The sequence below is a fragment of the Triturus cristatus genome, chromosome 1_2 (genome assembly GCF_964204655.1).
Source record: "Triturus cristatus chromosome 1_2, aTriCri1.1, whole genome shotgun sequence".
Taxonomy (NCBI): domain Eukaryota; kingdom Metazoa; phylum Chordata; class Amphibia; order Caudata; family Salamandridae; genus Triturus; species Triturus cristatus.
In genome coordinates, this window is record NC_140580.1 from 152,659,779 (window position 1) to 152,676,668 (window position 16,890).

The window sequence follows — 16,890 nt, forward strand, 5'->3', positions numbered from 1 at the left end:
AAATGTTCACTCCATGCACTGTTTATTTCTTGTTGAATGTTCTCAACAACAATCCAGCACATAATCCATTTGTGGAGAGGAAAGAGAAAAAAAAAAAAAAAACTTCACCACTGTTTCCTCTCATCCATGTTAAACATTGCCATTAAACGACAAAAAAATAAATAAATAAATAAATCTCTGCTCCAATAGCAGCAATCTTAGTGCAGCTGCTCTTCTTCACAATGACTCCACGCTCACTTCCTCAGCCTTTGTTTACTCAGCTGATTCACTCGTCATTGTCAATCCATGGCTCAGAGGCCACACGCGCCGACATCCTTCTCCTTTGTTCTGTAATTCTTCACCAGTAAGCAGCTGTCAACACGCGCTCAGCTGACGCGTCTGACTCTCGCCTCGCGCTTCTGTTCTTCACGAGGGAGCAGCTTTCAAACACGCGCTCATCTAACGCGTCTGGCTCATACCTCGCGCTTCTTTTAAACAATGCGCGTTACTAAAAACGAGGCCATAAATCCAAAAATAGACATTAATTGCCTCGCACAAAGTGTACCTTCGCCGTTCATCAATCCGCTGTCATCACACGCTTGTCTAACACGTTGGGAACACACTTTGCGCTTTCAATTCTTCTTCGCACGTTTCCTTTTTTTTTTTTAAGATGAGGCTGTAATTCCCAAATGAATCATGTTTGCCTCACAAACACGTACGATCGTCGCTCCTTACTCTTTTCCCAAGAGTCACACAGGCAGCCCTCAAATTCAAATATAAATCAAAATCAGACCTTGGAGTTCGTTTTTTCTCTCGCTTTTCTTTGGCACGCTGGGTTTCTCTTGGTGGGTGTTTCTTTTAAATCGTCGCCAGTATTATAATGATGAAATACACGTAGACTGAAGTTCCTTTTAAGTGTATTTAATCTTACACCCACCAAGTAACAAGCGGTGACAGCAGACATCAGCTTCAACTGTCCCTTCAGCCCCTTGTACAATTCCAACCCATGTCATTGCATTCCAAGTCAGAACTGCAACTTAAAGGGCAAGTTACAACAAAATGTTGATAAACATACCAAAACATGTTGATAAACATACAATAAAGAGCACCGGTCTCAATGTAGAACCATTCAAGCAGAAAGTGGTGCCCGGCCAGCTTCGGACTAGCTGTCAGTCGATGAGTCAATTGATCGAGGTCCGACTATACCTCACTTTAACCACCCTACGTCAGCCCTTCTTTAAACTACACCCCACAACCCACCCTCTTGCCATTTAGAAACTTGGGCGGCAGCAGGAGGGCCTGCACTGTCCGAGATGGCCGGTCACCTCCCGACACAAATTTTATGGTCAAGTTTTACAATTGACTCGATTTAGATAAACCGCTGTAGAACGGCTCCGAGGGCAAATGCAGGCTCCACAGCCAATTAGAACCTCGGAATTCTGTGGAGAGCACGCGTATTGGCTGAGATGCCGCTTGAGCGCCAATCCTAGCTTACGTTACATACAACTAGTCCTACATCTACATATTGCTTTTAGAACGTGTTCAGTTGTATGATTGGATGTCTTGCAAACCGGAAGTACTAAAATTACAATACTGACATTTGTCACAACGGGTCTTAGAGTGGATTTTCGATCACGGACTTAGACGGTCACCTTATCAGAGACCGGCAGCAAAGCGGAATCACATATAAGGTTGTTACGATTCTGTAAACTTTCCTGCTGAATTTAGATGGTTGTGCTTTGTCAGTACTACTGGGATGTGACGGAGATTGCAGGAAATGGCAGAGAGCGGTGGTGTACGAGGCATGGTTACTATCGGCTGCTTTTACTCTGAGATTGACTGAAAGTGCTGACAACGATGGCTGTGGGCTGATCTACTCGTGATTGGCACTAGCATGTTTAGATTGGAAGAGATGGGCATTGCAGTCGTTGGTGTCTAGTATTTCTCGATTCCACTATGTTAAAAGTGATAATTTTTCCACTTGAACATACATGCCAACATTTCAGAACAGGAAGGTAGGAGATTTTTTAAAAGATGGGGAATGTATTTTCCCCATTGACTTGTGTTGAAGCACAGGCAATTTCAGGCGAAAGAATGCTTTAAAAATTGAGAGCTTCCTACCGGAATCAGGTCTGTTGGCATGGATGTAGGAAATAACGGTCAATTAGGGCAATGCTAGTGATGGAGATGCTAGAAAATATTGTTAGATTTTTTTCTTATGTGGACATTTTGGGTGACCTATTACTTGTGCGAATTAGTGATTTTAATGATGCATATGGTCGGACTCGTAACCAATGAACTAATGAAGATGTGCTTGAAACGACCAAGTTATATTGACTAGAAGTGTGAGTAATAATATAGTATGGTTTAGTTATATTTATTACGAGTATGAATAATATAGTATGGCTCTGCTACATTTTTGTGCAAGACACCATTTTAATAGAATGGATGAAGTTTCTGGTGTTGTGCTCATCTTGCTCCTCATCGTTCCCCTGCCCAATCCGACACCTGCTGCAAGTCCCCTCTCCTAGTTTCTGCGAAGCAGAGAGTGCTATGACACTGATGCTGATTGTCTTTAGAAAACGTGTGTTAAAAATATTTTTTTTTGCATTGTACACTATGTATCATGAAGGATTAACTCTGGAAGTTCCCCTTTAGTCCTGTAGAAGAACAGAATCGTATGAACTTTTGTTAGAGAAATGTTTCTTATTGTATTGCACATCTCTGGTGTGCAGTTGCTGTGGAGGTAAACTGAAGACTTCTAAGAGTTTTTATTATTAAGCTTTTTATTTGCCATTGCTACCTACCTACCCATGATCATGCCGTGCGCCTGTGGAATTTACAGTTTTTCTAATTATATATGCATAAAGTGTGTATAAAAGCCCAGAGTTTTTACGATGCTTCGACGACTTCTCATGTTCCTCCCAAGTCTCTGTCTGATTAATTGAGACTTCCCCTTCTCCCTTAAAATTCTGTCAGTACACTTTGAGTCTGACACTTAGAATCTAGAAATTTAGCTGGTTAGATTAGCATTGTTTAATTTCAGAAGATGTGTTAGGATCTGCGTTACAAAACAATGGGGGGAATGCAAATAGCCGTAGGACCTGGGTATGAAATGGTACAAAGCACAATTGGTCCTGACGGTATTATTTTTCTCTAGTACCCAAAATATAATACCACACACTCAAAAATGCGAAAGAATTAATAGATTTTTCATACATTTAAACAAACGCATTTATGCAGATATTTTACACAAAATGAAGTTGCTCAATGGTGAGGGAGAAGAAGTGAATACTAACATCCACAGTCTAAAGACACACCCTATACTTTTTGAAATAGTTAAGACGTGGATAGTATCTCCAGTATAGATTGATATGGTTGTAGATGTCGACGTTTTGACCCCTAATGGAGGGCAGGCCTTCATCAGGACAGAAAGGAGAGCAACCTGTGAAGCAATGGAGGTGGGGGAGGTCTAATCAGTTCCCAGGTCGTTAGAGTGTACACATAGGGTACCAACATGAAGGTGATCTAACTCGCCTAAATACCAACGATAGGGAATTGGTGGTGGGCCTTGGGCCAAGTGGCTCCTGGGGGCCGTAAGATCAGCAAGTAATTCTTCAATGGTCCAAACGGAACCAATCTCTGGATGTGCTGGAAATAATTGGCACATCCATCATTAAATTGAAATTATAAAGAGAGAAGACCACAAAAAGATGCGGGTCATGATGTGTAGGGTGGACTCGCCTAAGGGTATTATTTCTTTACAACTTGGTCGCACCAGGATCGGAACTAAGGCCGTGAGGTTCCACAAACAGACTATCTGAGGGTCCTGAAAGGATCACGCCTGTAGATGTACTGTTAATAAATCACTATAGATCAGAATCAAAAACTGGCTAATTCAATAAAAGAGAACTGACGTGGGTCAATATGTACCAAAGGTGCTCATTCCCAAAGGCGTCTTAAGAGCCTTGAAGGGCCTGGAACGATCTATTTAAATATCACTTGGAGCTTAAACACGAACTATGCCGAATCCATCGATGTGTGATTTATGATAAAGCTAGAATCGAAATAAGGTGTGTGAGCAAGATCCTGGGCAGACTGCACTGACCTGACCTCAAATAGTTTATCCACCGTATCCCCAATAGGCCCCACTTCTGACATACAAATAAGGCGGGACTAGAAGTGAAAACCACATATTTGGTGACCAAAGGTGTATGTTCCGGACAGGGTGGGTAAGACAGGTTTGTCTTAAGGCATAGACAAATGGGGTCTCTGTCTGAGGGTCCCTTCTTTACAGAACCCGCTCCTTAGGGTTTACAGACAACTTCTGCTTCCTCGATTCTTTCTTTTTCATGTGTGTAAAAGTTAACAATGTTTTAGCCTATGCAAATCAATTATTGATGCTATTACTCATTAGGAAGTAGAAAAACAGGTGGCTTGGAACAATACCTAAAAGAAGAGTATGCACAGGAGTACAAAGTGGGGTATGCGAATTGTTCAGTGGAGAACACGGCTTGAGAAAGAAGTAGCAGAGAGTTAGAGGTTGAAAGAGCCATGAGGACATCGAGCAAATATCATTCACCTTGTTTTTACGCTACATGGACCAAATCGCTGTTGTAGAGCATTATTGACAGCATTGACCAAAATCAAGTGGATTTATTGTTAATTAAATAAGCATTGGAAATGTAATAGTTCTCGCATTTGCTTGAGTTAGTGCTGTTGGCATTATAAATGACAATGTCTTTTGCCCATGTGTTATGGAGTGTATTAATGTGGTGTTTGGTAGAATTATATGGGTTCGATTGGAGTTGTTAGTTGTGGAATTGTGTGGAGTAGATTTGTGCCGTGGAATTTTTGGCAAGGTGTGCAGTGGAAATATGTGCATAGTAACTTTGTGGTATTGTTTACTGGAATTATGTGGAATGGGATTGTGTGTTGTGGAGTGGTATGTAGTGGAGTTTAATTGTGTGGTGTCCTGTTGAATGTTGTGGCATGATGTGGAATTCTATGATGTGGATTGGATGTATTTGATGTTTTGTGTAATTGTGTTGAATTATGTGGTTTGATGAATATAGTTTGTGGATTGGAAATGAATGGAGTTGTTGTGTGGCGTGGAACTGTGTGGATAGCTTTGCTTTTTTGGTGACGTAAAAAAACACAAACGGATAGGAGTTAAGCTCCAGATCTATGTTTTTTTTTTTTTTTCTTTAACCCCCAATCTATGGGAGCTTGGGGCACTTGTGTATAAGCAAAAAGAGGTGACAAGTGAGTAGTTGTTTTCCTTTGTCTCCCTCTCTGTTGTGGCCAGCTGGGGATTATTTTTAGAGTGTGGCTCGATATTGTGGGCAAAAAGAAATAAAATGAATTACTCCATAATGGTATGTACTCCTTTACATGATCTTGAACATGCACAACCCCCTGGCACCTGGAGTTGTGCGTATCCTCATGGGTAAAGGACCTGTAAATGAGGTGAGGGTACCTCTTGTACATAATGTGGAAGGTTCTGTGCTGCCGTCCTGTTTCTTCTCTGGCCATGTGCTTTCTGACCACTTTTGAAGTGTGAGCCTCTTTGTATCCAGTGCTCTGAAATTCAGACTTCCATTGAAGTGCTCATCAGCAGGGTTTCAGCAGTGGGAAGCACATAAGTGCAGGAGCGCCAAAAATATACTCAAGTTTGGAAAATGTGGGTAACCCTTCTCTTTTTTTCTGTGGCCTATCGCCTGGTTCCTGAAAGCACCCATTCCCTTGCAGAGCACCCCGGGCAGTGTGGGAGGGATGTGGGGTTCCCTGGAGCACTCGTGACGTCTGGGCAGGATGGTAGTCTGAGGGTGTACATCTTGTCGAGTGACACTCCTCTTTGTTTTGTGTGTGGATCCCTTCAGGCAAATGTGTAGGTAAGACAATGAGTACCCGCGGAACAAGAAGACGTCCGCCCACAGTGTGTGGTCTTTGGCCCCAGGAAAAATGATATCACTTTTCATCTTGTCTTTGCCTTTGAGCCCTGCATCAAAGACCTTCACGTGTTTAGAATTTGCACTTGAAAAGAATTACAAGGAACAAATTGCAGTGCAAGCCCCGGTTATCATGTTTGGAGATTTTTTTCAGACATGCCCTTTTGTCGTGCAGGCAGTGGCAGGGGCAGCAGGTGTGTCCTGTAAGGAAAAGGTGTAACCTGTCCTTCCACATTTTTCCTTTGTTTGCTGATGTCCACCAAACCTAGACAATAGCGACACTGTCAGTATTCTGTATTGAAACTGTTGCGCAGAAGACTATGTTGGTAGTGGTGTCCTTTAGAAAAATCACACATTCTAAGGTGTATGCAGGAATGCACTGAAGGCAGAGCGGGCACAGTGCACGCTGTCTGCAGTCCTGCCTGTACGCCTGTCTTTCCTGGATGGGTGTTTCTGACACAAACCTGTGATTTGGTTTTAGTATGTTTATTTACATTATACAGCTACACAATGCAGCACTGTCTGTCAGCACCTGAGGACACGCCCAAAAGTATAGAGCTTTAAAAATGTTAAAGCATACAGGAAGGTTGAATGCTTTTTCAAAACCAGCAAAGATGAGATAAGGGGTGGAGCGAAGGGGACAACACATGGGGAAACGGTGGGAAGGAGGGGAAAGCAGTAACAGAGGAAAAATTAGCCTTTTAAACAAGCTTACAATTTAACCAAAACACATTTAAGCTGATCCTAATGTGCATCACAGTACAAATGACTGACGCATGATACAAATAAAATACAGCTTAATGAATAGTGGAAACCCGTTAAAGTTAAAATGGGTCATAAAACACATATGCTGCTATTTGGAAAGTAACAAACCGTTTTGAAATATGGTGAGAAACACAAAAAATCTACCTGTAGCGATCGGGTACCCAAAGCAGCCAGAACCAGTTCTGTGCCTGATATGCTTCTGCTCACTGCCCCAGGGAAGCAGACTCTGTGAAACAAGTAACGTGGCAGGAGGGGTTTATGGGCACATCCTATGGTGCAGAATTCTGGTGTCTCGGGGCTCGAAGGATGACATCAAAGCAAACAAACATGTTTGTTTTATATTTATTGTTAGCGGCTACAAACTCCTGAATCCAGCTCGAAGGGCTGGCACCCAGCAAGTAACGTGGTAGGAGGGGTGAGGGACGGGACAGGAGCACCAGGCACAAGGGGGAGGCGGGGGGGCTGCATTACCGCGGAAACCAGGTGCAACATACTGCGAAAAGCAGAACAATGTATAATTAAACTCCCGGCAAGAAACGGGGATGGTTAGAAACAGCAAGACTCCTGTTAAACAAGCCTGCTTAAACAAGCGGGGATGAGGTAGCTCGGTAGAGGCTGGATGCTGAACTTGCGTTCCATTTTGACGGGAGCGTCTGTCGCCATTCTGAACCTGAAAACAAGCTAAACCAAGCAAAAAATAGTGCAAACACATACATTAAGAACAGAGTAAGCGTACCTGTAACAAGGGCAGGGACCATGGGATGAAAACAAGCAATAAATGAGGGACGAAATACTACTAAGTGACCAGTAAAAACATGCATTTACGTGAGCCGCTACAAAGAACCAATCAAAAGCAATGGGCGTCTACTTATTCCATAGAGCAGATACAGCATGTTTCGAAGAGACAGTGCATGAACTGTCTAGGCAAGGTTTAAAAATGGCAAACGTCTACTCATCAGTTTCTCAAAAGTATCGTATTTCTTGAATTCAGTATGGACCCCAATATAGTTTCACCGAATACGCATAACCTGGGCAGCTTTACAATGATCTTATAGCAGCAAGCATGTTTTAAAACGGAAGAATGTGTGATAACAAACATGCTTGCATTATGTATGGTTTTTAACTACTAAAGTCCTTGATCGATCAGCTCAGCGGCCTGATCAGAGGCCCTTTCAACTGAATACATTTGTTAGAATTTCTAGAGTGAGTTTTTGGGGTAAGCGAAGGTGTCCCGTATGGGACTCAGGCTCTTCCCGTACTGGGGTTGAATACATGTAAATTTGAAGTGGGGTTCAAGTTTCCTCACTGCAGTTTTTTTTCAAAGCAAATTTTATTGTGTCAAAAAGCAAAAATACTCCAGTACTTCCAGGATTCTCATTATAGTCAACATGAAGCATTAATACATCTATGTTGTTGACATTATTATATCAATACAGAGCATAAAAGAAAATATAATGAGCTTATTAGTTAGTCCTCAACAATACAACATATTGTGCTGTGTCAATGTAGCAGTTCCATGTACGGATCCCCACCCGCCACCATATCCTATTCATTGTTACTCTGCATAATAAAGCCATCACCCATCATCTTATTATTCTGATACTCCTATATCTGTTGTCATTGGATTGAGGAGCTCCATACATAAACCTCGGTATTCCGCCCATCTTTTTCAAATTTTGGGGTGCTTCTGTGGGCATCCACTGTCTTTAAATATGGGAAGCTCCAGGCCCATACAAAAGTTCAACCCTGCTTTCCATGCTCCTACCGAGGGTTGGAACAGGGCCTTCCATGCCCTGGCTATATCCCATTTCACCAGGGTGAGGCCCAGAAATAGTAGATGGCGTTTGTAGCGATTACCTCCGATCTCTTCTGTGATATGTAGTAAAGCTAGTTTCGATGACATGGGTATATCCCATCCCAATACCTAGGAGAGACGTGTCACTACCCCTCTCCAGAACCTATTAAGCGCAGTACATTCCCAGGTTGTATGTAGAAATGTGCCATCCGCGCTATCACAGGGCAGGCAGATAGTGGAGGTCACCAGACCTGCCCTACACAGCCCATGTCTGGAGAAATACACTGATGCAAGTATTTAAATTGAATTAGTCTTAAACATGAAGCTATAGCTGCTCCACGTGGAGATTCCAGTGCCCGAGTCCAGTCATCGTTATCGAGGGAACCCAGGTCTGTCTGCCAGGTCTGACCAAGGGTATCTAGTGAGGGAGGGATATTTGTCACTAAAGACTGGTATATCTTGGTAATTTTATGATCTCCCAGGACACCCATGAATACTTTGGTCTCTATCGAGTTGAATTCTGGCAAGGTCTCTAGATGTGAAAAGTATGGAGTCGGCGCATAACAAAATTGTAGCTATGTATAAAATTGTGATTGCGGCATGTCAAATTCCCTCTGGAGGTCTTGGAGGGATTTCAGTGTTTGCCCGTGCACGACGACTCCCAGTGTGGAGATGCCAATGTCATTCCAGCCCCCAATACTGGTCAGTGTGGACAGTTGGGGCAGAAGGTTATTTTACCACAAGGTTGTCTGTCCTGTCAGTTGGCCACACCATCCCATTCGGCACAGTGACTGGTTCCAAACTCCGAACACCACCCTTGTAGCCGGCAGCAATAATCTAAGCTCCTGTGCCTTAGAGGTAGGAGTGGGGAGTCATGTCATTCATCAACCAGTGCTCCAATATGTACGCTGGGTCTCGTCTGTCTCCATACCACCATTCATTTAGTACTAGGAGATGGGAGGCTGCATAATATGATTGGATGTCTGGGGTTGCTTTCCCTCCACAATATGTGGACTGGAAGCATGTCCTTAAAGCAACCCTGGTGGCGCCGTCAGCCCAGAGGAATCGACCTAGCACCACATTTATGTTTTGGAACCATGTGGGCGATATGAGAAAGCGTTGATTCTGCAACTGATATAGGAGAAGGGAGGGAAACCATCTTAAAGATGGCCGATCTCTCGAAAATGGAGAGCAGCAGACGCGACCAGGACCTCATCTCAGCCTGTATTTTCGACCATATAGGAGTAAAATTCTTCTCTCATGATGCAGACTGGGAGGCCTACAGGAACACCCCCATGTTTTTAAAACCCTCTGTGGCTACTGTCACATCTTTTGACCATGTTTCGTAGTCTCTCCCCAGTGGCCATAAGATTGATTTGCGGCTATTCTTGTATAGCCCCGAGGACTCGCCGAATATCTGCATCATTCGAAGCAGTCTCAGTCCTGTCCTATTCGAGTCGGTGAGAAAGAAGAGGACATTGTCCGTGTTTAATGCTCTACGATCTGAAATCTCTCTAGACCACTCGAAGCCTCGGACCTGCGCGTCCATTCTAACCCATGACGCCAGTGGTTCCATTGCCATTGCAAATAGATACTGGGACAAGGGGCATCCCTCACGGGTGCCACATCCAATGAGAAAGGCATGGGAGACTGAGCCCGCCACCCAAACCGAGGCCGTAAGGTCTGTGTACAGCATTTTTATATAGGAAATAAATCAAGGGCCAATATTTAAATGTTGCGAAACCACAAAGAGATATGTCCACCTCAGCCGATCGAAAACGTTATCAATATCAGCTAATAATAGTGCTGCCGAGCCATCCAGGTGGCTGCCTCTGCAATGACATTGTGGATGCAACTTATTTTATGGCATGTGGCACGATGAGGCATGAAGTCTGCCTGATCTAGGTGTACCAGGTCTGCCATGTATGGCAAGATGCTGTTTGCGAGAGCTTTAGCCAGTAGCTTGGCTTCAACGTTCAACAAAAAAATGGAGCTATACCATGTGTGTTGATCGAGAGGTAAGCCTGGCTTAAACACTGCAATTTCAGCATGTCTCCAATCGGGTGTGAGACGTCCCATGCCAGAGGCAGTATGTACCACCGCAAGGTAGTGGGCGTGAGTTGGGGTTGAAATAATTTGCACGGGAAACCAATAGGGCCTGGCGCTTTGCCTGAGCATAAACCCACCAGGACAGCGCTCAGTTCTTCAATTGTAAGAGGAGTAGCTAATTCTTTGCTCTCTGAGATGGGCAGCGCTCTCGGAGGCAAGTCCTCTAGGAAGCATCACACAGTGGATTTGGGTAAGGTCTCTCTAGGAGCGTATAAATCAGAAAAATATTCTGCAAAGCTGGATGCAATTTGAGACGGGTCGTTAAGCGCCTTACCGTCCGAATCTCGAATACCAGGTATATTAGGCAGGCGAAGCGTCTGTTGGCATAGTTGATGTAGTAATGTGCTCGATTTCACCCCATTGGTATATCCTGCTGCGGGAGGCCAACCAGACCTCCTCGCTGCAGTTTTGAAATTAAAAAAAGCAAATACTGTGAATGTCATAGTCTTCTCAAGTAACATGAAGTAATTGCCACAACTCAAATATACGTTTGTTCAGTAAAGTTTATAAAATTGCTTCTTATTAAATTTGATTTTGTTTCTCCTGCTGTAGGTTGGCTTTTATTTCACGACATTCCCTTCAGGATACCAGCCTTCGTGAAGGAATGCTGCCATCACCTCTCAATATGTAATGTTTTGCCTGCCAGCCTATAAGCTTACTTTCAGAAGAATGGCTATTTTTGAGAACATGAAAGTTCATGACAGATGGAAAGTATTTCTCGAAAAAACGAATTTGCTGTCTTTAAAGTAGGAGCCTCCCGGGCCCTCCTGCTCTTCTAACTATGGGTGGGCCTGGCTACTTTGTGAAGTTTGAGAATCTCCATGAGCTGAAGCGGCTTTTTCATTGGGGCCCTATCATAGCCCTGAGCGTGATAACCATATGCTCAATCATGGCGGTGATAGACTCTGTCCTCTGGTACTGGCCCTTAGACACAACCGGAGGTAGTCTGAACTTCATCATGCTCATTAACTGGACGGTCATGATACTTTATAACTACTTCAACGCTATGTTTGTGGGACCAGGCTATGTTCCCCCAGGATGGAAACCGGTAAGAATGAAAAGGAAGTTATAAATTGAGAGGCGCAGCTTCCTAGAAATGAAATGTGTGTTACTCTTTAAAAGAGGGAGTGAGAAGAACGTCTTAGTGAGTGCAGTTTAAAAATAAATGTTTTGACCATGAAAACCTATGACAGAGGTCTAGAAATGACGCATGCCTTCATTAAATGTAATCATATTTGCATCATGTAACCAGGCATACGAAAAACCAATGTAAACACTACAGTATTATAGTTCCATGTTGTTTTTGCAGTTGATTACTTCCATAGACCAGATTTGGTTTTTTCAGTGTTTTTTTAGTTCTCACTATAGGCTTCTATTCTAAAATCTGTTTAAATGCTGCTTTGACTTTTAACTCCAAAAGTAGTAAGAGTAATACAACATCTTTCAACTGTTCTGTGTATCTCTGCACACATGGAAGCACCTTTAGCTGTACTAATCTTGTTATACGGTGAGAGATATTATTGACATGAACAATAAAAGCATGCTGTTTGCCTTTCTGGCAACCAGACGTTTCAGGAGTTTTGTTCTTGACTTATGATTGTTTCCATTGCCAGGAGAATTCTGAGGACGCCATGTATCTTCAATACTGCAAAATATGCCAGGCATACAAAGCTCCACGCTCACACCATTGTCGCAAGTGTAACAGGTAAGATGGTCCATACATTTTCTGTACATGGCTGTCATTTGCAAAGCAGCCTTCCCATAGTATCTGTTCAGGAAAGCGAGATTAAACCTTATTAGAAGCGTTTGCTGGCATGCAGATCTTGAAGGAATGATGCATGTTTTGTCTGCACATATTTCCCTGCACTCTACAATATTAACAGATTGGTACTAGATGAAGATGTGCGTCAAAATGTCTACCTCTATTTACTGGCAGAGCGCAGGCTCCTGTTATTTGCCAGTTATGGTTCCCTTTAGGTCCCGGGTTTCTTTCCTGGTTGTTTTCCAATACCCTGATTATGTTACCTCCTGAAGTATTTCTCAAGTATCTCCCAGCCACTATGCTGTCTTTTTTGGTCTATGACTGGATGTCTGTGTGTGCGGTTCCACTACTTACTGGTGTTGCCTGAGGCAGAATCGCTGATTCATGTATGTTCTTGGGTGGGTCACGTGCAACTGGGTCTGCTTCACATATGTTTGCACCGGTGTAGTTGTTGGTTTGGTAGCAAATGTTTTCCAAGCTTACCTAGGGGCAGTCCAGGTCGGTTCTTTGACACCCCTTGGGGTCTTTCTCCATTGTTGTGTCTCAGCCTTGTTGGAGCGGTTATAGTGGAAAACACTCGAAGCCGAGAACGTAGTAAAATAAGGTAATTTCTGGTTTTAGTTGTTGATTACTCCCTTTTTATGTTTTATAACGGGCTTTTCCAATCCTTTATGGATGGTTATTACTTCCTGTGTTGTTAGTTCCAGGTTAATTGCTCTTCCTCTTTAAATAGACTCCGGATGAGGATCATTGCATTACAACGTTGCTCCTAGCTGGGTCTTCATCAGGCCCCTATTCTAGCAACTCTGCCTGCCAATATTCTGGTTCGAAAACGTGTGGTCTTAACGACCAATATGTAATTCTTTGTTTTATCAGCCAACAATCTTCCTACAAAAATTGTTGTTCTAGTCCATAGATTTCAATATGTCTGGAATGCCGGGGTTCTCTGATCTTATGGCCCTCACTCATTCTCCTGTATTTCTACCTTCATTTTAAGTTTGGCATATTTCTCAAATTTATAGTACCTCTGAAGGGTAGTCCTCTGGCAATCAACTATCTTTTCTGCTGTTGGAAGGAATCTCACCTCTCACTCCACAGTCACTACTTGACCTTTGATCTCATATATTGTTTCCTCAAGCGAGGCCAGTCATGCTCTGTGCTCCGAGTCGTACCTGGCATGCCTTTCAGTGTAACCTTGATCAGACTCTCTCTCTGTAAATAAGGGAAGTCTCCTGATTATCCAGAATGGTATGTTTGAATCGGGACCGCTAGACTGGCCCCTCCTCTAGAAAGTCCTTCTTGGATCTGATGTCACATTGCCTGTTCTCGTTAGAGGGCATTACTCCTAACCAAGTTCTGGATACAGCACCTACCAGTGTGAGGAAGTCCTTGCCCCTCATATGGCATGGGACATCCCCTGATGCTTTTAGAGGCTTTCACACATTTATCCCTATTCGGTCACCCATTCACCTCAATGCCACACTGCCAGCCCCTCTAGGTATTCCAAGCTGTCTGGTCTTTGTTGGGGGTGGAGGGGGATCACCATGCACCCCCTAAACCCTGTTCTTTCTTCAGTATACCATTGGTAGACCAGTGATCATTGGCTGCTCACATACAAGGTTGCCATCTTGGAATGCCTCAGAAGCACACACTCCATTAATTCATAGATCCTTGGAGGCATTGATCGCACCAACCATCACTCCTGACTGAGACATTGCTACCGGCTGCCCAAATGTGAGCCCAGTGCTAAACCTGGGCACCTATACCTTACACAAAAGCTAGAGCCATGGTGGAGCACCCGAGAAGGTTGTTATCTTCATGGCTGCCAAGCTCTGCTCTATATGATTTTATTCTAGTTGAAAATTGTACAGATCTTTTTATTAAATCATCTTCCGACTCGGGGGACATTCTTACCTCTATGCATGTTAGTTTTACATTTAAGAAATCGACGTTTCTTCAAAGTAAATTCCTATATATTTTAGCTTTTCAATACTGGACATTATAGATGCCGGCAAAAACATTATGAAAGCATTTCTGTTTTCTCTTGCACATGGGGCCCAATATATCATAACTCTAAACAGAACTAATGTACCCATAACAACTAAAAATTGGGAAACATCCTTTACCATGATGGCGTTACAACGAGGAACATTTACTACGAAACACTTACCCCGTAGACGTCTTCAACGTGCGTTCTTCTTCCACGATCGTCTTTACCACGCAAGTCTTCTTCCATCTTCATCGTCTTCTACGTTGCTACGTCCTGCGTTCACGTCATTAGTGTAGTCCTTTTTTACTGTCTACGGCAAAAATTGGGAAATAAAGGGGGCTTGGGGGGCCTTCCCCCCCCCCCCCCCCAAAAAAAACCCCCCCAAAAAACGTGGGGAAGTAGAGGAAATCGACTGCGTTTTATGACCAAGGAAATGACGCTTCAAATTTAAGACGTATAACGTCAGTCACAAAGGAAGAGCGAAGAGGCGACGTGAAGAGGTAAGGGATATACAAATTTAAAATATATATATATAAATTGAGGGTAACTGGTAGGGGTAATTATAAAAAGTATTGGGGGAAGGGGGATAACGTAAGGGTACAGGGGAGGGGTATAACTTTTACCAAGAGTATTCCATTACCATGCAAGTATGCGTGGTAAAGGAATATTAGTGGTAAAGATTATGCGAGGAAAAATCATTCCGTTGTAATGCATGCGTGGTAAAGGCATGCGTTGCAACGGAATTCGTTGTAACGACATACATTCCTAAAAATCCACCGCTTTTGGCTGCTGTCATCAGCAACAAATTAAACGTGACGGATAAAATGTTTAACTAAATCTCAGCCATTTGTGATTATCACTCGGTGCTGTAGTCCCACCCATTGTTTTCTCTCACTGTGCAACTCTAGACAGAGACCTGGCCTATGCAAAACAGCTGTGGTCCTGCTCCAGTAGGAACAGTCCAGCCGAATCTGCCAGGCCAGTTCTCCTTCAGACTGAAAGACCAGCAATCCCAAACCAGTTTAAGCCTACTCAGGCCTCGTGGGCAAAGTCTAGCTTGAGTCCTGAGGCACAGTAAAACACCTTATCTGGACAAACCCATCAATTAGCATTCCCTATAGAGTCTAGTGCACGGAAAAAGTTTTGATACTTGGAAGATTTGCTGGACGAGTTAAATACTCGTAATCAAATGTAATTTAATTCCCTTTCTTTTCAGATGTCTCATTAAAATAATGCACTAAAATCATTAAAAAAAACATCCCCGGAGAAAGGATCCCCTGTAGAGATAGTTTATTGCAGCACTGACTTGGCCTGCGAGAGTACGAGTGAGTGTCAGACTGAAATTCTAGGCCTTTTCTTATTTCCGTTTTCTGCATTGGGCCTGGATATGTATTTGCAGTATAATTGAGAATGCTAGAGTCAGTTAAAGAGGCAAGAAAGTAGATCATGTGTCTTTTTTTTGTTTTTATTTCGTTTTTTTTCCCCTACTCAGTTACATGCCTGTGACCTGTATTTGCTATGATTCTCATTGCACACACAGAACATTAAAAGGGAAATTTACAAAGTGTTTAGCAACATTAATGCAATTGATTGAATAAAACCTTACAATATAATAATTCATGAAAAATTAGTATAAGGAATCACCGTACATAACATCTTATATTGTTAAATAATATAAAGCTGTTTCTTATTCTTTTGAAATCAAAATAATTGCATATTGACGTTTGGATAGGTTAACATATTCATAAAAGCCCCTTTTTAGGTCTCGCCTGACCCAGCGCATGCGCTGGTCTGGGGAGACTTTTTGAGAGGGCTCCAAAAAGTGCTACCATGGCCATCCTAGAGCTACAGTGCATGTGCGCAGGTGCGTGCGCCGCGCTTGATCGTGATTACTTTCACTTTCCCGGCCGCTTTGATGTTTGATCGCGATCACTTTCACGGCCCCTTGGCATAGCCAATAGGTCTCGCTTTTGGGACCTTATAAGTATTTAGTTATGCAACTGTTGCATGGCTAAACACTTATAAGGTCCCAAAGGCGAGGCCTATTGGCTATGCCAATGCTTGTTCTAGTTGCATCCCTGTCGGTCATCCTGAGAGAATTGGTGACGTGTGCTTAAATGCAAAATTCTCATAATCACTACTGCAAAATCTACATATTCTTTCAAGTCTGGCTAAATCGTGCCTGGATCCATCAAGCGTCGACAAATATAATACCTGGTTCATAACCAACCAGTAAAAAACGTATTCAGTTAGTGTTAAACTTGATATTTAAATAAGGCTGACACTTCATGTCATTAAATTTCATATTGTAAGATCTAAATTATTTGTCCAGCAGTGATTATACTTCCAACCCTTCATTCAGAGATGTAGGTCCTTTTGTTGGTATTAATCTTGTTGACTGGTGACGTGTCCTTATCAAATTCTGTAGGATAACATTTGCAGCCTCCTTGGCAGGCCTAATAGAGCTTTAGTCTAGGATGTTTCTGTTACATAATTCAGTTTGTGTATGTAGACAATTTATAAAGAGTATACTGATGGG

The 16,890-nt window shown here is 42.9% G+C and overlaps 1 protein-coding gene across 2 annotated transcripts in view; it reads left to right on the top strand.

The window, feature by feature from the left end:
• The first annotated feature begins 1,523 nt into the window (after positions 1-1,523).
• Positions 1,524-16,890, top strand: part of ZDHHC6 (zDHHC palmitoyltransferase 6) — a 75,300-nt gene continuing 59,933 nt past the window's right edge. Inside the window, exons 1-3 of one of the 2 annotated variants that reach the window (XM_085603409.1) lie at positions 1,524-1,670; positions 11,152-11,647; positions 12,213-12,304. In XM_085603409.1, the coding sequence (XP_085459535.1) occupies positions 11,381-11,647; positions 12,213-12,304 (359 nt within the window). In that variant the 5' untranslated portion in view covers positions 1,524-1,670; positions 11,152-11,380. The remainder of the gene's footprint in view (positions 1,671-11,151; positions 11,648-12,212; positions 12,305-16,890) is intronic. The other variant, XM_085603408.1, reaches the window with a different exon arrangement.